This window comes from Urocampus carinirostris, chromosome 7 (genome assembly GCF_059441175.1).
Source record: "Urocampus carinirostris isolate Australia breed hairy pipefish chromosome 7, RoL_Ucar_1.0, whole genome shotgun sequence".
Lineage (NCBI taxonomy): Eukaryota > Metazoa > Chordata > Actinopteri > Syngnathiformes > Syngnathidae > Urocampus > Urocampus carinirostris.
The window spans coordinates 114,946-137,466 of record NC_142355.1 but is presented as its reverse complement, the minus strand read 5'-3'; the positions used below and the strand labels follow the sequence as shown (position 1 = coordinate 137,466).

Genomic DNA, 22,521 nt, shown 5'->3' with positions numbered 1-22,521 from the left:
TGCCGCACCCTGACAAACACACTAAATGGAATGCCTTCAGACCAAATTAGCACCTCAGTTACGATCCCATTTTCCGCTTTGGCTGCGATCCAATACTGTATTACTGAGTATTCTATTGTCAAGAAGTCCTGCAAAACATTTGATGGTTTTTCTCTTTTTTCACACCTCTTCCTTTTGACCCATTTTCTCTCTTTTTATCGCTTACTTTCTTATCTTTCACTCCCTTTTTCTTTCTCTTTCTTGTCTCCTCCCATCTCTTTTTTTCTGTTTCTCTATCCGTCTTACTTTTTCTCGCTTTCTTTCTTCATCCTTTCCTTTCTGTTTCTGGTTCCATTCACGATTGATCCTATTGAGAGCGTAGATCTTTACATTTTCGTTCATTTTAGAGCAATTTAAACAAGTGTAAATTCTAGGAAAATAGATGGACATATCCCTATTATCAATGAGAATTAGTCCTCCAAACACATCCTATTTTGAAGACGTAACCCTTATTGAAAAATGACTGCATAAAACAATAAGAAATATAAAGACCTTGACATAAATAAAAATACTCTACAGCAGTGACTTATATTCCCTCGTCCCGCCCACTTGATATCCACAAGCCAATCAAAAGTCCGGAGCTCACCTCATGCTTGTTTTCGCTTTTTTTTTGTGTGTGTGTGATGACGTCACTCGGAAAAGGTCACTGAAAGCGGAACTCCAAATTTTAAAATAAATGGTCGAGTTTCTAAATAGCTACATGATTAGATAAATAACCAGATAGATAAAAAGAAGGAGAGTTAAAAAAAAAAATAAAAAGACCAAAGAGAAAGCTGGTGGAGTGCGTTGAATGCGTGAGTCCCGCCCACCCGACGTCAGATCCAATCAGGATTCCGGAGCTCACCTGCATGCTCACGTGTTTGTTTTATCTTTTTTTAATTTGTATTTTTTCAAGACGTCACACGGAAAAGGTCACTCAGACCAGAACTCCGAATTTAAAGAAAATAAATAGACGAATCACCAGATAGGAAAAAAGAAAACAATGAAAGACTGGATTTCCTGTGATTCGTGAGTCCCGCCCACCTGACGTCAACGAGCCAATCAAAAGTGCGCTGCTCACCTGCCCAACGCTCGCTCGCGTTGATTTGGCGAAAAGGAGGTCTTAAGTCGAAGCCAAATTCTTCCTTCGAATGGACTCCAACAAATTCAAGCCGCTGCTTTTGCCGTGCCGCCTCGGCTCATCCGGCAAAATCCACTCGAAAGGGGTTCGTGGCCGACGGGGCGTGGCCTGAGGTGACGTCACGGCTCGGATTCCGCAAATTCGGTACCGAACGCGAGTAGGACGCCTTCGATTTGCACTGCCCGGCTAGCCGCTCCCGACACCTTTATCCGGTTCCGCTGCTTGGCGCGCTCAGATCCCGAATACGGTTCCGGACTGCAGGTGAGTCGGTCCCGCTCGTGTAGGCTCCTTATTTCGAAACAGTCACCAAAAATCACGGCCACCGGATGACGAAGGTGCCCTGTCTGAATACTAAGAAACTTTTTAGCCAAGAAATTGAGGTTCGAAGTTAAGTGTGGGCAAACAAGGACCCACGGGCCCCATCGGGTCCATCGGGCCCGTGTTTATACGGCCCACCAAAGGAAAAAGGTCCAAATACGATGACAAAATACATATATACTGTGGATATAGTGCATTTAAAAACATTGAAAAGAGAACTGAAAAAATGTATATATTTTAAGAAATTGATTCAAGTATATTAAAGCTGTTTTGAAAAACAATATGTATTGAAGAGAGAGCGAGAGAGAGATTAAAAAGGGGATGAAGAGATATACACTTGGAGAGATTGAGTGAGAGTGATAGAGAAACAAAGAAAGAGAGAGATAAATAGGAGAGAGGCCAAAAGAAAGAGGGGTAGATAATGGAGAGATAACGTTGGATATGAAAAGAGAGGTAATGGATAGAGAGCGAGATATATGAGATTAGGGTAGATAAACAGAAAGAGAGAGAGATGATGGAAAGGGGAGTCAAATGATAGATGGAAAGATAAGGCAGCGATAGACAAAATAGAGTTAGGGGAACACCGATAGAAATGAAATGAAATGATCTGCATGGCTATAGCGCTTTTCAAGTCAATGACTTCCCAAAGCGCTTTACAATGTGCTCCACATTTCCCAATAGCGGCCTTGCAGCCATGTAAGGCGCTAACCTGCTTATTGGGGGTTCAGTGTCTTACCCAAGGACACTTCCACATGTAACACGGACGAGCCGGGATTCGAACTGGGATCCCTCGATTCCAAGACGAGCGCTCTACCTCCTGAGCTACTGAGCTACATATGTCGAAGAAAGATACAAAATAAAAAAAACAAAAGAATGAAAGAAACGGTCACGCGAGTATACATTTGTATCGCTAGCGAAACAAAACCGAGGAGAAAGGAAAAATCCAAAGCGGAAGCTAATTAGCGCTCGTTTCGGCACCGTGAAATTCCCCTGATGGTTTTCTTTCCCGGAAGCCGATCTTGGCCCCATAAAAGCCAGAACGGGTCACGGTTTGTTTTTTGGCGTGAGCGAAGGAATCGAGGGGCGGGGCCTGGGCGGGGACAAGCACTCCGGGGGCGGGACCGAGACACATTCCTCCCGGCGTACCGAGCGAAAGCCGAGAGAAGTCCGTCACATTCTCTATTTCCTTCGGGCAGAATCCGGGACGCCCGCCCGGGCCGGCTTTCCTGACTGGAGGAGGCCAATGGCCGCTGCCGAAGAACGTGCTCGCGTCCAGGTCGGACTCTAATCCCTTTGTCCTTCTGAAAAAAACCTCTTCGCTCCGTTTGAGCGCCGTCCTCTTATATTTTCAAACCGTTTTGAAAACCTAAGAAAGAATATTCTAAAAAAATGAGTCTGAAGAAAGTTTCTAAAAAAGGACAACAAAATTGTTTGAAAAAGGATTTTAAAATGCATTTTCAAAACCAGATCAAAAATCTATTGAAAATTCTGGACAAAAACAGGAATATATATGTATTGAAAAACAGCTAAAAATTCCCAAAATGGAATATTTCGAAAAAAAATCATGTCTTGATATTTGTTGAGGTGTTTCTTCGATGACATGAGACAAAAAGCAAAACAATCTTTTGAGCAGCTACGTTTTGAGATGAGTTGGAAAAGAAAAGAAAAAAGAGCTGAAAACCCCCAAAAAATGGAATCAAATATTCCACAAAATCTTCCAAAAATATACTGTGGATCACATTTTCCAATTTATTTTGAAAAACTTTAACTTCAAATTTTAAAAATGTATATTAATATTCATGAAAGGAAAAAAGGATTTTGCAAAAAATGAGAAAATATATTTACCCAAAAACATGACCTTTTAAAAAAAGAAAAAAAAAATCGAAAAATATCTTAATATAATATATAATCATATCATTTTAAATGAAATAAAAATACATATTTTTTGAAAAATAAGAATTTCGTTCTAAAAAACATCATTTTTGTAATAAATATTTCGAAATTAGAATATAGATTGGACAAAATATTTCCAAAAACCTTTCAAAGCATTCTGAAAAAAGACGGCGATCGCTGAATTCATTTTGCACGTTTCCAAAAGTGCAACGCTGCTGACTCGAATGGGTGGGCTCTCTTTTATTTTGGCGGGGCAGGAGCGCGAGAAGATGGAGGACGTCCTGCGGAGGATGGAACGGCAACACCGAGATGAAATCTCCGCCCTGCGGGCCACCGTACGGCGACTCCTCCAAGTGAGCTCCCTTTTCCCTCTTTTAGCGGCAAAAGCGGGATTCGAACCTCTGCCCTGTTCTGGAAAGGCGCCGCTCTTTCCCGTGCCAAGTCTGTCTTTCGCTAATACCGGCGTTCCTCGGGTCTTTTGGGTTAGGGTTTGGGTTAGCCCTTTAAGATTGGAAAAATCCTGAGCGTAGGAAAAACCGCCACAACGGACCAACCAAAGACCGAAAGGATGGAGGGGAAAAAGACGGACATGACAAAAAAGGGAAAAATGAGGGCAAAAGCGAGAAAAAAGAAACCCCAAAAGAGCGTGAAAAACCACAACCGACTGAAAAAAACCCACCAAAGGACAGAAAAGTGACGTGAAAATGAAGGAAAAGAAGAAAAATGAGCCCCCAAATGGAGCAGTTGACGGAAAGGTCCTACACAAAAAAATGTCTGGAGTTAACGCAGCCCTCCGCTAGAAGACGGTCCTGATTATTTTTCCCTTTTCTCTATTTTTCTTCCAGCTTTTCTATTTAATTTCATTTTTCTTGATTATTTTCATTTCATCCTTGGCTCCTTTTCTGACATAAGGAACTCGGCTGTGGCGGAGGAGAGCAACAACAACTTTCTCCGCTCAATCAAAAGAATATTTGAGGCAGGCCTTCTTAACGTGAGGGAAATTCCAACAGGAGGAAACCGCAAATGTTTTCCATCTTTTCCTCCTCGAGCGCGTTCCAAAGTCGATAATAAGGAGGTTATTTTTAACGCCGTGGAAAGAAAAAAAGGACTTCCTGCTTTCTGAGAAAGGAGGCTCCGGCGCGGCATCCGGCAGAGCAGGTTCTCTTGCACCGCGTCCTACGCATAAGCGCACCACTCTGTCCATCTTACCCCAATCCATACTTTGACATTCCTGCAAAAAACGATCATTTCACAAAAGGGATTATCGCTACTCTCCCTTTCTTCTTTCTTTCTCTTTTCATCTCCTGTTCTCCCGCTCTTTTTCTTGCTCTCTCTCTCTTCCCCCCTTTTTTCCTTCTGTCTCTCTCTCGCGTTACCTCATCTTTGTCTATTTTCTTTCTCTCTCCATATCTCGTTTGTTCTTTCTTTCTTTCTTTATCTTTCCTGTTATTCTGTTTCTGTCGCTTCATCTTTATCCTTCTCCCTCTGTTTTCCTTTCTTTCTTTCTCATTTTGTCTTGCTTTCTTTCGCGCTCTCTCTGTCTTCTCCGTATTTATTTTTTCCTTTCTTCTTTGAAGCGCAGGTTGTGCGCCGATTAAGCTTTTGTCTTTAAAAAGCCAATATTATCCTTCTTTCTAAAACGCCGAATGCAAACGAAAGCCGTTTTCTTCTTTGTTTTTTCCCGAAAATCCGAGACAATCCTGAGCGGAAAGATGAAAAGTCGCCTCTATCCGTTTTTCGTCCGCGTTGATTTTTCCGCTTCCTTCGAAACGACGTTAACAAAAATCGGATACCGAATCCGTAAAGGTCCCCGTAGAAGGATTTGATACATTTGACTATAAAGGTTTTTATACGATTGACTCATAACGCAATGAAAATTTTCACTGAGAGGGCTTTACTTCAATGTCAGGGCAGGCTGTTCCAAATGCATCACATGTCGAGGGAATTTTGATAACGGGACTCTGACGGAGGACGGCAGGCGTTGTTTTGAGAACAAGGCGCTGTGTTGTGAGAACGACGGGCGCAAACAATTTCTCGGCACGCCCGCGGGGGGAGCCGTGACGCCATCTTGCGGGGAGACGTGGGCCAAGAAGAGAAAGCTAAAGGACTTCAGAGAAATGCTTCCCAGAGACTCTAACGACACTAATTCGGCCGTTTTCCGTGGAGTACGCTTCAGTTCTTTTGTTAATGAAAGGAAATCCGCCCCCGTGTGGAAATGTCGGCTTCCTGATCTTTTTTCCCTCAAGAAACGAGCGCACATCAATTGTTGTAATGAATGTAGGTCGCGTTTGCTTAACGAAGTCGGATAACTCGGTGGAAGAATTTGGTAAGCGCTACATTTTGAGAAGGAATAACGGTGACCTCGACGTCATCGAGGGGGGAAGACGAAAGAGTTAGGTGAGGGGCTCGGTTGAATTCTAAGAGCGTCCTTCCTGGATGCTGGAGGGAGCGATGCAGTGACCCCGCCCCCTCGCCTTTGCTCCCGCCCCCTCAGAGTCGAGAGGAAGCGGGATCGGCCGGCCCCGAGGAGGAGGAGCGCCGGGGAGGACTGGCTCAGGTGAGAAGCGGGAACCGCTCGCCCCCCCCTCTCGCGTTCACGGTCGGAGACCCCTCTCTCTTTGCGGCTCAGGAGAACGAACGTCTGCGCTCGTCGCTGCGCTCCTACGAGTCGGAGGCCGTCCTCCTGCGCTCGCAAGTGGACCGACTCCGGACGGCTTTCGAGCGGGAACGGGAGCGACACGAGCGGTGAGCGCAATCCGCCCGGAGACGGAGAAGTCCGGGTTCTGACGCCGTCTCCTCCGCAGGGAAAGCGACCGGCTGAAGAAGATGGTCATCGAGTACCAGTCTTACTCCAGCCAAGTGCAAATTCTGCAGTACGTCTTCCCGACTTTTCCCCCCTGGCCTTTTTCCATCCTTTTTTCGTCTCGTACCCGGGGTCGTTTTTCAGGGCGTCTTTTCATGATTTCCGGGGGTTTGATTTGGTCAATCCCAGGTGTTTTTTTTTTTTTTTTTTTTGGCCTTTTCTGGCCATTTTCCCCCCGTTTTTCGCTCCGTTTTTTTATCTCTGTCGTCAGTTTTCAGCCATTTTTCTGGCGCTGTTTTTAGGTTTGATTCTCAGTAGATTTTTCATGAGTCGTCCTTTTTTTTCTTTTCTTTTTCTTTCTTTTGTGTCATCTATATCTAAGAGGTGCGATGTATAATCCCGTCTTACTTTCCGATTGTCCTTTTTTTGTTTCTTTTTAGGGATTTGAACAAGCAACTGAACGACAGCAACGAAAGTTTGCGCTCGGCTTTGTCGAAGGAAGCGGGACGCGAGGCCAGTCCGCCGCATCGAAGCTCTCTGCCAAATCAAAGCGTGGCGCGTAACCTTTCCGTCTGTCCCCAGAATCTGAAGGAAAGCCACGCCCCGAGCACCGTCAAACTCCACAGGTGAGACGGAAATGCGATAATACGGGACAACCGAGAAATCACGGATGGATGGGAATCTCACCGGCAGGGTCTTGACATCTCTCCTTCTTTGCTTACACTGACGGTCAACCGTTCGGGGGAGACGCCAGTCCGAATCCTTCAATTTGTTTGCCTTTTCCCAAATCTGACTTTGTTCAACTCCGGTTTGGGTCGACACAAGTCCTCATTTACCCTCACGTCTCAATCGGAGGTCAGAATGAACAGAAATGTCTTCATGTGTATTGAGGTCATTGTAATTTTCCACAACATATCCTCCCCTCCGAGAAAAATACCAAATCGTGACGTAAAGTCAAACACGGGTGTAGCGGGATAGAGATAATCTGTTTATTGATGTTCATCAGTGTCCAAAACAGTTCTCATTCGTCTAAGAGACAATCGGCGTTCTTATACCCTCTGGAGCAAAAACATGACGTCAGAAATATCACGTGTTGCTTGGTGCGTCCCCTCGCGATGACACACTTGTTTTTCTCAAATTACATGCTCCCAGGATTTGACAATGTTTTTCCTCAGAATGTTTTCGTCCTCTTTCGATTCTCCAAAATTACCCGACTTCCAAGCAAATCGTTGGAGTCGGCCTTACTTGACGGCTTGTTCCAAGCCAAGCAGAATGTTATTACTCGGCAAGCCCAAGGCAAGTGTTATTATTAATAACACTCGCTGACATTTAAACTCGGGAGAAACGAGCCTGGAATTTCCCGTCTTAAACAAATGCGTCCTCGTTATGTCGAGCTCCGACTCCATTGAACCACAACATCTTGACCTTGTCCTGCCGCTGGGTAGGGCTCATCGGTACGACAGATTAAGGCTGGCGCTGCGCAAACCTCCTTCACCTCAATCTCAATTCTGCGCTACGTCACGGTAACTACTATTGACAAGCGTAAAGCCCTGTGGCGATGGGGGAGAAGCGAAGCGGCAGGTTCTGAATCACCGGATGTTGTAGTCGGTTGCAAACCCGGACACAGGCGGCTCGGCCCGTAGGGTCGTTCTTCTCCGGACCTCGTGGAAAAGCAGGAAAGTCCGGCAGCGCCCCGAACGACCGGGCGGCCCTCTTGGGGATAGCTCCGCTTGCCACCTTAGCCTGAGGACAGATCTGGAAAAGGTGCTCCGAAAATAGCTTGTTCCACTTCAACCTGGCCAGTTGGCGGGTTTCCTCGCAGTCCAAAAAATTGAAAGCAAAAAGCTCAAGCTCATCCTAACATCGTGTAACCCTTTTGGACTCTGCCACCACCGGGTCTAGAAGACGGGGACGCAGAACTGCAAGAGAACTCGCACTCTGACGAGTTCACATTGTGGCCCTCGGCGAAACCCGCTTTCTCGACAAAGGCCATCTCAAGGAAAGAGGTGGCAGCTGCGCCTTTTATTACAGTGGTCGTGGCGGCGACATGAGACGAGTGTCTGTTTCACAATCAAAGACCATCTTTTGTAAATGTCAATGTTCTGCATTTCTATAGCAAGAAGTGTCAAGTCAATGAAGACCTCCCAAAGCGCTTTCCCATGTGCTTCACACTTTCCCTTTTGCACACTAACTAACCGAGGCAACTACTTGCTTATCAGGAGCTTTCGGGATTCAGCGTCTCGCCCGAGGACACCTCGACATATAACTCGGAGGAGTCGGGAATTGAACCTGCGACCTCTCGATCCCAAGACGAGCGCTTTACCTCCTGAGCTCCTGCCGCTCAAGTTACCCTCGGAAGAGGGGAGATTCGCCACGGACATCAGTGCCTACGCTCCTACCGCGACAAACCCTGATGGCTTCGAGGACGAATTCGATCAAAATCCGGAAGGCCAGATCTCCGCTGTTCCGCAGTCGGATAAGCTCATTGTCCTTGGCGACTTCGACGCCCGTGTCGGGAACGATCGTCGCACACGGGAAGGAGTCATCGGCCAACTTCGCCGAGCCCACCCGAGTGACCCCCGATTCCAAAGAAAGTTGCCTATGTAAACAAGCGCGCAGAAGTCCAGAAAAAGCTCCGCACCATGCAAGGCACCTGACTCGGCAACAGGGCTATCAGCAAACATGAAATGAAGCGCTTCGGTGACTCCCTGAAATGCCTGTACAGAGCACCAACATCAGGTAGCTCACCCGTGCTCAGCACAGACGGTTAGACACTCCTCATCGAGATCTCGGAGAGATGGGCCGAACACCTCGTCGGTGCGCCAAATCGACCCTCGTCCATAAGTGACGAAGCGATCCAGTGCCTTTTCCAGGTGGATGTCGACCCAGACCTCGACATTCCCTCCCTCTGAGGAGGAGTTGCCGAGGCAATCGTGCAAATATCGACGGGTAAAGCCCCGGACCCTGACGCCATCCCAGCAGAGGTTTTTTTCAAGTCAGGTGACCCTTCTCTTCACAACAAGCTGACGGAGCTGTTCCAGTCGTTCTGGGAAAGCAAAATCCTCCCGCAAGAGTTTAAGGACGATAGCATCGTGCGCATCTCCAAGAGAAAGGGCAACAAGCGGTTATGCGACAACCACAGAGGGGTCTCTCTTCTCTGGATCGCTAAAAAGATCTTGGCCCCCGTCCCCCTGAAGCACTTCGGGCAAGGTCGTTTCTGTGAGAGTCGGTGTGGATTCCGCGCAGGTCGAGAAACCCTTGAAATGGTCTTTGCTTCTTGTCACCGACAGGAGAAGATTGTGACCTTTGTCGATCTCACAAAGGCATCCGACACAGTGAGGGGGGTGCGTGAACCTTCTTGACACCCGAAGCTCCTAAATTCTGTCTTTTCTTCAGCGGCAGCTCCGGATCCAACACGTCCAGCATGTCCAACGTGTCTCGGTGGGTGGACAAGTTCATCGACAGCGGGGTCTCCCTGCCGCCGGACCCCAACGAGAGCTGGGCTAGCGAGTTGGACCTCGACTCGGACCGGGACCAGGACTTGGACACGGACGACGGGCGCGGCTCCACCGAGACGGTCCACCGCAGCTACTCTTGCGCCTTTTCCGACGGCGAGGTGGGTGGAGTCGCCGTGTCCCTGCCCGTACCTCGTCCCTGCCCGTACCTCGTCCCTCCAATCCGGTTTTGTCTGCAGTTATTGGACGTGAAGTCGGAGGCGGGGCATTCCTTGGCGCAGAGCTTCGGCAGTTCCTCGTCCATCCGAAAACAGTTGTCCGTCTTCAATAAAGAGGTGACGGTCTCGAAGACGCTTTCTCTCCGCGCTATACAAACTCGAGCGCGAGCGATAGAGTTTTTTTCTTTCATCAGTCGTTGGAGTGCCAAGGTTCTCCCGGCCAGGAAGGGGCGCCACCTCTGTACAATTTGGTTCTGGCGGGGGACTCCGGAGCCGGAAAATCCAGTTTCCTGCTCAGATTGGCCTTTAACCAGTTCAATCCCAATATTCAGTCCACACTCGGTACAGTATAGAAAATCTCTTTCTGCGTTTTCCGTCAATTTGGCTCTTTTTCTTGTTCTTTGGGGTTTTTTTTCATGAGTATTTTGCTATTTTTTGTGGGACATTTTGGAGCTTTTTCTGGCACGCTTTCTGCATTTTTGGCCATTTTGTGGCTTTTCATGCATTTCTCAACTCTTTATAGCTTTTTTGGGCAATTTTTTAGAGGAGGTTTGGCATTTCTTTGCATTTTATGTTTTAGGGGGCATAATTGGGCGTTTTCGGGTGGGGGTTGAAACATTTTTGAGTTGTTTTTTTTTTCCGGTTTTTGGGGGCATTTTTTTGGACACTTTTTTGGTTTTGGCGTTTCGGGTCATCGTGTCATCACTTTTGATCATTTTATTTCTTCTTCCAGGGGTGGACTTTCAGATGAAGAAGATGCTTGTGGACGGACAGAAGACAAACCTCCAGATTTGGGACACGGTGGGACAGGAAAGGTAACACAAAAGTCTCCCAAAAATGAAAGGATGGACACGGAAGAAGGTCTCTTCATTTTTTTTAAGGTGACGTTTTATTTTGAAGGTTCCGCAGCATCGCGATTTCTTACTTCCGCAAAGCTCACGGCGTCCTGCTGCTGTACGACGTGACGACTGAGAGCAGCTTCCTCAACATCCGCGATTGGCTGGAGCAGATCCGGGTAGCTGTGCCCCGCCCGCTCTGCCGTCGATCCCGCCCTTTCGCTCGTTAACTCCGCCCCCTCTCCCCCTGCCAGAATGCTACCGAGGACCAAGTGCCGGTGTGCATCGTGGGAAATAAAGTGGACATGCGAGACGGCGCCAAAACCCGTTGCGTCAGCCCGTCGCACGGGGAGAAGCTGGCCACGGTGCGTTCCGGGACCTCCGGCCTTTGCCCGCTACCTCGCCCTGTCTCGTTTGAGAACAAAACTTAGAGTTAGCACGAGCGAGAGAAGCCAGATAATGATTTCCTTTTGAGATCTAGATCTAGACGGATAGACACAGTTCGATCTGATACAGATAAATACAAAGACATAGACGGAGATATAGTTATACAGAGATATGACGAGATGGATGGAGAGAGCCGATAAAGATAAACTGAGAGCTCGGTAGATTTGAGTTTGTGTGTCCGTCCACCCGGTAAAAGAGGGGAGGAGTTTAGCAATATCACGATCACCCTAGACGTGAAAAATGTCAGGGCGCGGCGCGTTCGCCGATACATCCCTCCTATCTTGTTTCCCCAGGCGTACGGCGCCCTCTTCTGCGAAACCAGCGCTAAAGACGGAACGAACGTGGTGGAGGCGGTGCTTCACCTGGCCAGGTACGTTTGGACGGGTCGGCGTCAAACTCCGCACGCTTCCTGATTTCTCGGCTTTTGTGGTCTTCGGATTTCCCGCAGGGAAGTGAAGAAGAACGGCAAAAGGGCCGGACCCAAATCCACGCCCGTCGATCTTTTGGCCACCAACGCAAAGAAGACTTTCGGAAGCTGTTGCCGCATATAAAAACCCTTTTTGGCGTACAAAGAATGCACAAAGTCGAAAACGTCGCCGTCGACGTCCCGGTCGGCTTGCGGTCGTCTCCGTCTCTGTTCTTCAATCCTTGTAAATGAAGGACAAGTGCATAGGATGTCTTTTTTTTAGGGGGGGGTCATTGTGCCCACACTCCGAGTAGCAAGGGGGTCTTAAAATGCATTTTTTTTTGTGTGTGTGAATGTGTCCTGAAAGCTTTTTGTACAATTAATGAATAAATGTGTTGATGACCAAAGCGCATTTTGACTGATTGTTTTTTTTTTTTCATGTGACTTCTTGGGGAACATTTTTTGTTTGAGAACTGAGTTACACACTCACTATGCTAGGGGGCAGCAGAGCTTTCTTTACAAAAGTTTGCGTGGAGCAATGTATTCCTTCTCCATTTTCCTTCGTTCTTCAGGAAGTCCCTTTATTGTTACTCGAGTAAACGCCCCCCGGAGGGGTTTGATCACACCAACGTCTCCCCGTGCCCTGCATTTGGGTCCGTCTGACTCGTGAGTTTATGTGGGTGAGTTCCTGCTTAGTCCAAAATAACCACCACAGTTGAATGATTTCCTTTTATTTTTGATGTACTTGACATGATTATGTGTTATAAGTTTGTGACTTTTCTTGGACAGTGTTAGGGTGCACAGTATTTAGTCGGGCTTTCGGGGGAGGGGGGGTTCTACAACTCTGCAAAATCTTTCAGCAGAATCGAATTCTTCAAAACGAAGCACTAACATATTTGTATCGTTATTGTGCTACGTTCTACGTCTTTTAGATAATACTATTTCTGAAATGATCGATGAATAATAAAACATTTTATTTTGAAGTGCTTTTCAAGACCCGCAATGTCACAAAATAAAGGACGGAAATAACCGTCGAGATGAATCCACGAAAGAAGAGCATTTCGCTTCTTTATTTTTGGAGAATAGTTTGAAAAATGCAAATCCGGGAAAGAAATCCGTCAGTTGTTGTTTGCAGATGACGCAGCGCTCGCGGTCTGAGGAAACCTTGAGAAGGTCGATCACGGAGTTTGGAAGAGTATGTGATAGGCGTAAGTTCTGTGTCAATGTCGGCAAGAGTAAGGTGATGAAGTCTTTACGTGATGGAGTGGGCATAGCTTCTCAATCTAGTGGAAGCTAGAGCTCTTGTTGGTGATAGGAATGAGTGGAGAGGTGTTGTGAAAGGATAGTGGGATGTTTAGGCGCGTTCTAAGGGATGGGCAGGGCACCCGTATGATGCGGCGGGGGTAAACCAGTGAAAGCTGTCCGGCCCTGCTGTTGAGCATCTTTTCTACCTCATAAAATTGAAAGACAGCCACCATGTCATCGGACTTCCTGTCCGACTTGGGCCGAACGGAAGCAAAAATAATTGCGATCTCTGTGAGTTTAGTTTTTCTTTTCTGTCCAAATTTAGGCAACAAAAATATACATTTTTTTATTTAAGAAAAAACAAATACATGTTGAGTGGAATCTTGTGTTTTGTTTTTTTTATTTTTGAACGTTTTTTCAATGTTTTTTGCCAGACTACAAGCCTAATGTAGAGTCCTTGGCTATTTGGGGTCCGAGTAGCAATCGGACACTACTCTACAACATTCGGATGCATTGGAAAAACTTCAAATACGATGTGGCTAGCTCACACGTGTCTCTATTGCATGACATTTTGTAAATAGCTTGATATTTAAAACATGTTTTTTTACACAGCATTCAATGCAGGTTAACAGAAAGGGGAATAAATAGAAAAAAACTGTGAAAAGGGAAGAGAAGAAAAAGGAGAAGGAAAACAAAAAAAGAAATGGAAAAAGAGAAAAAGACTGTTAAAATAGGAAGAAGAAAAGTGAAGGGGAACGGGGAAAAAGAGGATCATGGAAGACAAAGGTATAAGAAAGAGAATCCAATAGAGCAAGTTGTTCAGAAGTCTTTTCATTTCATACAAGTTTCTTTTTCAAAAATAGCAACTTGTAATGTATTTGTAATTATGTAGTGCCCCCTACTGTTTAGGTAGCAATTGGACACTATTCTACAACTAAGACGCGTTGACAAAAAAGTCCGAAAGAAGCTAGCTCACAAGTCTTATCCTGATCAATCCGAATACTTGATGTTTATTGATCGTCGTATCATTATCTTAAATTGAAGTCCAGTATTTCGTTATCCGTTCCTATCATTTGTTACTTGAACGTTTTCATCGGGCGAGTCCTGTGCAGCCCGCGGGCCGCAGTTTGGGGCCGGACTCAGGCGGGATGACCGAGGACCAACGATAGCAGCAAGCTGGCCGAGGCCGCCGCCAGCGCTCCCAGGAACAACTTCCACCGCGCGCTCTGAAAGCCAAAGACCGACCCCGAGTCAAAAAAGGACGGAAAGAGAAAAATAGAGCGGAGGCAGAGAAAAAAAAAGAATCAAAAGCAAAAGAAATCAAAGGGATAAAAGACGAAAAAGAAATAACAAAAAGAAAGCAAGGGAGAAAAAAGGAAAGACCGAAAGAGAAAGAAAGAAGATAAAATGAGTAGAAAAGGGAAAAAAACATAAAAGAAAGACAATGGAAATAAGAAAAAACAAAGATTAGATCAAAGAAAATGTAAAGGTTTAAAGAAGCTTAATTTTTCCTCACCCACGCGTTGCGTTTGCGACCCGCGTGGAAAAAAGGCGACGCGAGCGCCACCCGAGCGGCCGTGTTCTTCTCCGGCTGCCGTCGGTTTCCGAGCTGCTTCTTGGCGAGCTTGGAAAGCTCAGCGTGGATGTACTGCCGGCGAGTACAAAAGAAAGCAAAGGGACAGTGTGTCATATGTCACCGTCTCCTTGGTTGCGTGCTAGAGAGCCCGAGGATCTCACTACTTCCGAAAGTACGACCGGAAATACTTGACTCGGGGCGGCGGTCGCTCAGGAGTTAAAGCGCTCGTCTAAAAAGACCCCCCAAAAACACACCAGAAATAACTAAAAGCCGAAAATGACTGGAAAAAAAAAACAACCTAACAAAAAACAAAACGATATTTACAAAAAACGACTTCAAAAATAAGCAATAATAGCAAAAAGAACAAAACGATTTGACCCCCCCCCCCAAAAAAATACATAAAAATGACTAAAAATGTGACCCCTCAAAAAAAACGTGTCACGAACCCAGAACAAATACAGGACCCGATCGCGTGATGTTCTCCCACAAGCCTTTTACTTAACGGGAAATGGGGAGTCATGCACGTTAGGAAGCCGGTCCGGCGCGGAAGGACAGCAAGCCAGAGACCGACGAGACCGATTCAAATAGCCCGAGTCGATATCGAACAGGAAGGAAAGACAGGATAGATAACGAATCGGGATATCGGAAATTAACGGGAGAAACTAGACGGGAACGAAAACTGGAGAAAATAATAAACGGGACTAAAACAGACGGAAACTAAACTGGAACCTGAAAATAAACAGGACACCGATAAATGGGAACAATACCGGACTGGAGGTATCACAGGAAAACAGGACCGAGTCAGAACCCACGCCTGGCGGGGCAGTGGTTCGTTGACAGACTGACGTAGGAAAAATGAAAGCACTGAGCCTAAATAAACCGAAAGCCAATCTGTCAATGAGTCGCAGCTGGCACCACAAGGGCGGGGCCAATCGGACACCACGGCAGCCGTGACGCACACGGGCGGTGCCCGTCGGACACCACGGCAATTGTGACACCCCATCAAAAATGAATTTGAAAAGCGACCGGAACGGGACAAATCAACGGTCGGCTGTCGCTCAGGAAGGAGGTAGAGCGCGAACGGGTCAAATGTGAAGTACATTGTAAAGCGCTTTGGGAGATCTCCAGACTTGTAACGCGCTGTAAGAACGCAGACGAAATCGATACGAAGCCGTTTCTTTTCTCGGGGACCTCGAATCGTTAGCACGTCATCGTTAGCACGTCATCGTTAGCATCCACTCGTTAGCATCTTCGTGTGCCTTACGACGGACCGCAGTGCGCTAGCCGTGGCTAGTGAAGGATTTTAAACATCGGACTATAAAGGATTTTATACGATCGAATACAAATGATATTTAATGCGATGGCTGGGCTGTGGTGCGAGGTCAGGGCACCCGGCGGGAACGGCGGGAACGGCGGGAACGGCGGGAACGGTGCGAAGGGCTGATAAGATCATCAGCAGATCCAGACGCATGTGTTTGCTTCATGGAGTCAGATAACTCATTGGAACGATTTGGTAAACGCTCCATTTTGATATCCATTCCCGAGACCATCTCCTAGCGCGGCAGCTCCGTTCCTATTCAACAGGCGCGTGTCGGCGCTAGGCTAAGCTTAGCTTCGGGGCCTCCACCTTGTTGGCGGGCTCCAGTTTCAAGGCCTTCTTCAGCAAGTCCGAAGCCTCCCGGTAGCGACCCCGCTCCGACACCATCTGAAATCAAAGACGAGGGGGTCTTTCCCGGTTTCCTGGGGGAAGGGTGGGGGCGGGGACAGGACAGACCTTTCCCACCCGGTAGAGCGCCTTGACGTCGTCCGGTCGGACGGCTAGCGCCCGTCGGCCGGCGTCCAGCGCCTCCCGGTACTTTCCCAGTTTGAGGTGAGCCGCCGCCAGGTTGTTGAGACACTTCAGCCGGTAGGCGGGGACCTCTTGCGCCTCCGCCTGCCCGCCCTCGCCATCTGCCAGACCCATCCTGTCGCTTTAAACCGTGCCTCTCTCTTTCTTCTCTTTTCTCTCTCTCCCTTTTCCTCCTTTTTTCTCTCTCTCTCTCTCTCTTTCTTTCTTCTCTCTCACTTCTTCTTTTCTCTTTTCTTTCCGTCTCTACAATCCCTCTTTCTTCTCTCTCTCTCTTTCTTCTCTCTCTCTCTCTCTCTCTCTCTCTCTCTTTCTCTCTGTGTGTGTGTCACTCTCTCTTTTCTGTTGCTCTTCAAGCCACCAAACTGGAGGATGCGAAAAGTCAGCACAACGTGGCGATACTTGGACCCTCTCTACTATCCCTCTTTCTTCTTTCCCTCTCCTATTTTCTTTGTTTTCTCCTCTCTCTCTCTCTCTCTCTCTCTCTCTCTCTCTCTCTCTCTCTCTCTCTCTCTCTCTCTCTCTCTCTCTCTCTCCCTCTCTGTATCTCTCTCTCTGTATCTCTCTCTCTCTCTCTCTTTCTCTCTATTTCTCTCTCTCTCTCTTTATCTCTCTCTCTCTCTCCTTCTCTCTATTTCTCTCTCTTTCTCTCTCTCTCTCTCTCTCTCTCTCTCTTTTCTGTCACTCTTCAAGCCACCAAACCGGAGGACGCGAAAACTCAGCTTTCAGATACCTGTTCCGCCGGCGTCGAGCACACGGAGGGCCGCGGCGTAGGCGCGAGCCGCCTGGGAGAACTCTCGCCTCTGGAAGAAGAAGTTGCCCCTCTCCCTCTTGCGATTGGCGAGCCGGATGCGATCGGAAAGCGCTAACGTTAGCGCGTGGCTTTGGTCCCGGGTCTCCACCAGTTGCAACTGATAGAGCAGCGGCGACCGGGCGGGGACGTCGGGATCTCTAGAAAACAGAAATCCGCCGCCGAGCGGGTCAACGTTTTCCCTCCTCTCGTCTCGGGAATGCCGCTTGAATACCGGGTGACGAGGGTGGCGGTAGAGCAGAACTACGCAAGAGTTTGATATGAGCTTTAACGTATTTAGTTTTGTTGGATTTAGGGTCTGCTTTGCAGTTATTCAGATTGACCAACACGGGACGCTAAAGGTCTACCACAAAAACTAGTTGTCAGTTTCAAATTCTCAATACGTCACAAAGGGCACATTATTTTGGAAGTCTTATCAAATAGCCAGTTCATCCATTTTGACAAAGAACGATGGTTTGGATCCCTTAAGTACACGGGTCATAGGGACAGCATTTCCTGTGGCGAGCCTTAAGCAAGTACAGCCCGGTGGCACCCATCCCTCTCCGGGGCCACGTACGTTTACTTTACGGAAAACAAGCGCGCAAATCGCTACATCTACGACACTACAAGATTTATTCACACGAGAACTCGTTCGACAAACATCTCGAATGGGGAGTCGTGATGCAGATAGGGGATTTTACGGAGTACGTGGTTGTGGAATCGCCGGATCTATTTTAAGAGTGAAAATAACTCCAGCGGAGATCGTCTACGACGGACATGTTCCGAGCACGTGACTGCCGCACCAAAATTGGCACTTTGGTTATTATCGATCACGAATCGGCACTAAAAGGCCAATCGGCAATCTTCTGATGACGGGCTAACGCTCTAACCACCTGAATCTTTATTACAAAACTGTCGAAGAGGGTCATCTTCCTTTAACTAGAACATCGTTTTCGTCAGTGCTTCCCGACGTCAACCTGGGCCCTAAAGGATTTTATACATTTTGACTATAAAGGATTTTATACGATTGACTCATGCGATAAAGATTTTCACTGAGTGGGCTTTAGTTCACTGTACAAGGTCAGGGCAGGCTGTTCCAAATGCATCAGATTTTGTCGAGGGAATTTTCATAACAGGACTCTGACGGAGGACGGCAGGCGTTGTTTTGAGAAGCCAGACATCGAGGCTCTTAGTTGTGAGAACGATGGGCGCAAACAATTCCTCGGCACGCCCGTGGGAGGAGCCGAGACGCCGGCTTGCGGGGAGACGTGGTCCGAGAAGAGAAAGCTAAAGGACTTCAGAAGAGGGCTTCCCACAGACTCCAACGTCACTTCGGTCGTCTTTGGTTGGAGTACACTTAGTTACTGTGCATCCGGAAAGTATTGACAGCGCTTCACTTTTTCCACATTTTGTTATGTTACAGCCTCATTCCAAATTGTATAAATACTCCATTATGACAATGTGATGTTTACTTTTTTTGAATTGATTAAAAATAGAAAATTAAGAAATCACATTTCCATCAGTATTCACAGCCTTTGCTTAATACTTTGTTGATCCACCTTTGGCAGCAAATACAGCCTCAAGTCTTTTTGAATATGATCCCACAAGTTTAGCACACCTATCTTTAGGCAGTTTTGCCCATTCTTCTTTGCAATAAGTCTCAAGCTCAATCAGGTCGGATGGGAGACGTTTGCGCGCAGCCATTTTCAGATCTCTCCAGAAACCTTCGATCGGATTCGAGTCTGGACTCTGGCCGGGCCGCTCCGGGACATTCACGGAGTGGTTCCGAAGCCAATCTTTAGAGATCTCGGCTGTGTGCTTTGGGTCGTTGTCCTGCTGAAAAATGAACCTTCGCCCCAGCCTGAGGTCAAGAGCGCTCTGGAGCAGGTTTTCATCCAGGATATCTCTATATATTGCTCCATTCATTTTTCCTTCTATCCTGACGAGTCTGCCAGTTCCTGCTGTTGAAAAACATCACCATAGCATGATGCTGCCACCACCATGCTTCACTGTAGGAATGGTATTGGCCTGGTGATGAGCGTTGCCTGGTTTCCCCCAAACATGGCGCCTGGCATTCACGCCAAAGAGTTCAATCTTTGTCTCATCGGACCAGAGAATTTTGTTTCTCATGGTCTGAGAGTCATTCAGGTGCTTTTTGGCAAATTCCAGACGGGCTTCCGTGTTCCTTTTACTAAGGAGTGGCTTTCGTCCGGCCACTCTACCATACAGGCCTGATTGGTGGATTGCTGCAGAGATGGTTGTCCTTCTGGAAGGCTCTCCTCTCTCCACAGAGGAACGCTGGAGCTCCGAAAGAGTGACCGTCGGGTTCTCGGTCACCTCCCTGTCTAAGGCCCTTTTTCCTCGATCAGTTTAGAAGGCCGGCCAGCTCTAGGAAGAGTCCCGGTGGTTCCAAATGTCTTCCATTTACGAATAATGGAGGCCACTGTGCTCATATGGACCTTCAAAGCAGCAGAATTTTTTCTGTATCCTTCCCCAGATTTGTGCCTCAAGACAATCCTGTCTCGCAGGTCTACAGACAGTCCTTTTGACTTGATGCTTGGTGTTTGTGCTCTGACATGCACACTCAACTGTGGGACCTTATATAGACAGGTGTGTGCCTTTCCAAATCATGTACAATCAACTGAATTTACTGCAGGTGGACTCCAATGAAGCTGTAGAAAGATCTCAAGGATGATCAGTGGAAAAAAGATGCACCTGAGCTCAATTTTCAGCTTCATGGCAAAGGCTGTGAATACTTATGAAAATGTGATTTATTAGTTTTCTATTTTTAATAAATTCAAAAAAAGTAAAGAAAAAAACGTTTTCACATTGTCATAATGGAGTATTTTGTGTAGAATTTTGAGATAAGAGATTAAATGAATACAATTTGGAATGAGGCTGTTACATAACAAAATGTGGAAAAAGTGAAGCGCTGTCAATACTTTCCGGACGCACTGTAAATTGTTCGTGAAATGAAATCTGCCCCCGTGTGAAATGTCGGCTTTCCTGTTCATCATTTCCCTCAAGAAAGGAGCGTGCATCAATTGTTGGGTGAATGTAGGTAGTGTTTGCTTAACGGAGTCAGATAACTCATTCCGACAATTGGGTAAACGCTACATTTTGAGAATTCATTCCAACAGCCCGGACCCCAAGTGAGACGTTTGAAAAGCTCTGAGACCCCCAACCTTAACTTTGGCCAATGGCAAGGACTACGTATGCGGCATTAGCAATGAACGACAGCGTAGGGTAGTATACATACGTTCTTTCCTTGCCGACAAGGACCAGTCTTCTCTTCTACTTGACGTTCGAGTTCACGCTTCAAAACGATACGTGCGGCGCCAACCGCAATCAAAGTCAGGACCACTCCTGCCTCTTGTGCCACGCGTCTTCTCTCTCCCTTTTTTCTTTTTCCGCTTACCTACAGGCACCGTAGCTGCCCGAAACACTCTTCTGGGCTGGGCCCAAAATAGGATTGATGGGATGGATGACTGTAAAGTAGGCTTAAACTATTTCCTCAAAAGTGTGTATTTCTAATCAGATGGTATCCTGTTTCAAAATGTTGGTACCGCCCAAAGGGGCGTTTCTTTTCTTCTTTATCTTTGTCCAACCCGTTGTGACTTCAATAAAATACAGTTTAGTGGGGAAGGGCTTCAGAGGAAAGGAACGCGGCCAGAGAGACGAACGCGGGTAAATTCCTCCTCTCTTGGCCCCTCCTCTCTCCAACTGGCAATTGTAAAAAGTCTAGTATTCTTTTAGCGTTAGCCAACTTGTAAATAGCTCTCCCACACGTAAGAGGTCGATTTAGACCCCACAATGACATCAAGAGACAGCAGGAATTTGACCTTGGAGGGTCTTACCTGCCGACCGGGCCGTAAGCGTATTGCGAGTCTGCCAGCAGTAACGCGATCTCTCCCTCCTGCATGGACAGGACTGCCTCCTCCAGTGCCTGACCACAAAAAAACAAACGAGAAAAGACTCAAAAAGCCGTTTTTGGAATTTGATGGACTTGGCTTCGGGGTTCCTAGCTCGAGAAAACTAAGAACGAAACAAATTTTGGAAATCTATCAGAACTCAGTTCGGTTCTCCGCCAACTCGGTATTAAAGTTGAACAATTTTCGCAAAGATAGCGGAACCGGAGCAAAACTGAAAGAGTCGAACGAACCTGGCACACGTCCCCTTCCCCGACAACGAATTCCAGCTTAGCGTCCTTCTCGACCACGCTTCGGTCCTCCAGGACGGCCTGCATCTTCACCGTCACCTGCTGGCCCCGGATCGGCCGAGAGGCGGAAGGGACGCCGGCCTCCAGGACCTTCTTCCTCAGAAGTCGGTCGCCTGTACCCAAAAAAGACGTCGGTCCGAGTTCTCCCGAGCTCCTCAAAAATCTCTTACCTGTGATCGACTGCCAATCCTCTTTCAGGAAGAGTTCCTCAAAGGAGGTCCTGGTCCACTCCTCCACGTTATAATCCAGAAAAAGACTCCGGGCCGAGCTGTCCCTCTCCGGTCCGTCCCCGGTCGAGGACGGTTCTTGGAATCGGACCGTCTTCCAACTGTTGGTCTTTTTCAGTTCTGGTCTTTGGTTTGCTGTTTCGGGATGAGAGGACTTCCTGGTATTTGATGAGAGGTGGCCTCCCGGGTCATGATCTTTGTCATCCTTGATCCTAACTTCGCCCTCCCTCCTGTCCTTGAGCCCACCAGATCTGATTGAAGACATCGGTTGGTATGGCGTGAACTTCACTGTTCTCTCCTTGAGGTCTTTGAGGTCCTGGTAAGACCCCTGGAAGAAGGTGCCGTTCCGGTCTTCCACGTTATTATCCGGAAGAAGAGTCTCAGTTGAGCTGTTGGCCTTTTTTAGTTCTGGCTTTGGATCTGCTCCTATTGGATGAGAGGATTTCCTGGTCTTTGATGAGACGTGGCATCCCAGGTCTTGGTCTTTGTCCTCCTCGGGCCTAACGAGCTCCTCCCTTCTGTCCTCAGGCTTGCCAGATCTGATGTCTGAGGTCCGGCCCTCCGCGTTGTAATCTGGAAGAAGACTCTCAGTCGAGGTGTCTGTCTTTTCCAGTTTCGGTCCCGGGCTCGCTTTCTTCGGACAAGCGGACTTCCTGGTCTCTAACGAGAGGTGGCATCTCCAGTCCTCGTCTTTGTCCTCCTCGGTGCTAGCGTCATCCTCGAACCCGACCGTAGACGTTAGCTGGTACGGCGTGGCCCTCGCCGCTATCTCCACGGGGTCCTCGAGGTCCTGACGGGACGGTGGTTCCATTTCTGGTTTCAGTCTTCAGAACCAGAAGATCTTCTCAGGTGGAAGTCAATCACTCCCTGGCTGGCTAGCCTGTGCAGCAACCTCGAAAATCCATAATATCAAATTGACCAATACTCAAATGAAATAGTCCCGAAATCCCTGCCAAACTTCTGCTACTAGCTAATGTCCACTTTGTCATCCGCTCTGGTCTTCTCCTGTCTGGGTAAAAGGAAACCAAAACCAATCTGGAGCAACGCGCTTGCTTGCTCGCCAGCGCCGGCAAACTGTAGCAG

General features: G+C 47.5%; 2 protein-coding genes across 4 annotated transcripts; one reads left to right on the top strand and one right to left on the bottom strand.

The window, feature by feature from the left end:
• The first annotated feature begins 1,109 nt into the window (after positions 1-1,109).
• Positions 1,110-11,947, top strand: rasef2 (RAS and EF-hand domain containing 2). Of its 3 annotated transcripts, XM_088339420.1 has the most exons (16): positions 1,111-1,420; positions 2,674-2,753; positions 3,628-3,723; positions 5,865-5,927; positions 6,000-6,115; positions 6,175-6,243; positions 6,614-6,686; positions 6,756-6,799; positions 9,570-9,789; positions 9,868-9,963; positions 10,041-10,188; positions 10,580-10,661; positions 10,747-10,861; positions 10,937-11,047; positions 11,423-11,499; positions 11,578-11,947. In XM_088339420.1, the coding sequence occupies exons 2-16, from the start codon at positions 2,721-2,723 to the stop codon at positions 11,678-11,680; spliced, it is 1,446 nt and encodes a 481-aa protein (XP_088195546.1). In that variant the 5' UTR covers positions 1,111-1,420; positions 2,674-2,720; the 3' UTR covers positions 11,681-11,947. The 3 variants fall into 3 exon arrangements, with proteins under 3 accessions (XP_088195544.1, XP_088195546.1, XP_088195545.1); XM_088339418.1 differs by having other exon boundaries at positions 1,110-1,420; positions 6,614-6,799; XM_088339419.1 differs by lacking the exon at positions 2,674-2,753 and having other exon boundaries at positions 6,614-6,799.
• A 1,214-nt stretch (positions 11,948-13,161) lies between these two features.
• On the bottom strand, positions 13,162-22,521 carry fkbp16 (FKBP prolyl isomerase 16). Its single transcript, XM_088339416.1, has 8 exons — positions 21,382-22,521; positions 21,155-21,324; positions 20,850-20,938; positions 16,936-17,153; positions 16,131-16,306; positions 15,984-16,061; positions 14,297-14,428; positions 13,162-14,006 (listed from the first exon to the last, which is right to left on the bottom strand). The coding sequence occupies exons 1-8, from the start codon at positions 22,247-22,249 to the stop codon at positions 13,920-13,922; spliced, it is 1,818 nt and encodes a 605-aa protein (XP_088195542.1). The 5' UTR covers positions 22,250-22,521; the 3' UTR covers positions 13,162-13,919.

What these genes read in the sequence shown, in the direction of transcription:
- rasef2 (XM_088339418.1), top strand. Translation starts at nt 2,721, where the DNA reads ATGGCCGCTGCCGAAGAACGTGCTCGCGTCCAG. An exon ending in GACACGGTGGGACAGGAAAG is followed by an intron (nt 10,662 to 10,746) that starts GTAACACAAAAG and finishes TTTATTTTGAAG; the next exon opens with GTTCCGCAGCATCGCGATTT. An exon ending in ATTGGCTGGAGCAGATCCGG is followed by an intron (nt 10,862 to 10,936) that starts GTAGCTGTGCCC and finishes TCCCCCTGCCAG; the next exon opens with AATGCTACCGAGGACCAAGT.
- fkbp16 (XM_088339416.1), bottom strand. Translation starts at nt 22,249, where the DNA reads ATGGAACCACCGTCCCGTCAGGACCTCGAGGACCCCGTGGAGATAGCG. An exon ending in GGATTGGCAGTCGATCACAG is followed by an intron (nt 21,325 to 21,381) that starts GTAAGAGATTTT and finishes TTTTGGGTACAG; the next exon opens with GCGACCGACTTCTGAGGAAG. An exon ending in GTCGCAAACGCAACGCGTGG is followed by an intron (nt 14,007 to 14,296) that starts GTGAGGAAAAAT and finishes TTTGGCTTTCAG; the next exon opens with AGCGCGCGGTGGAAGTTGTT.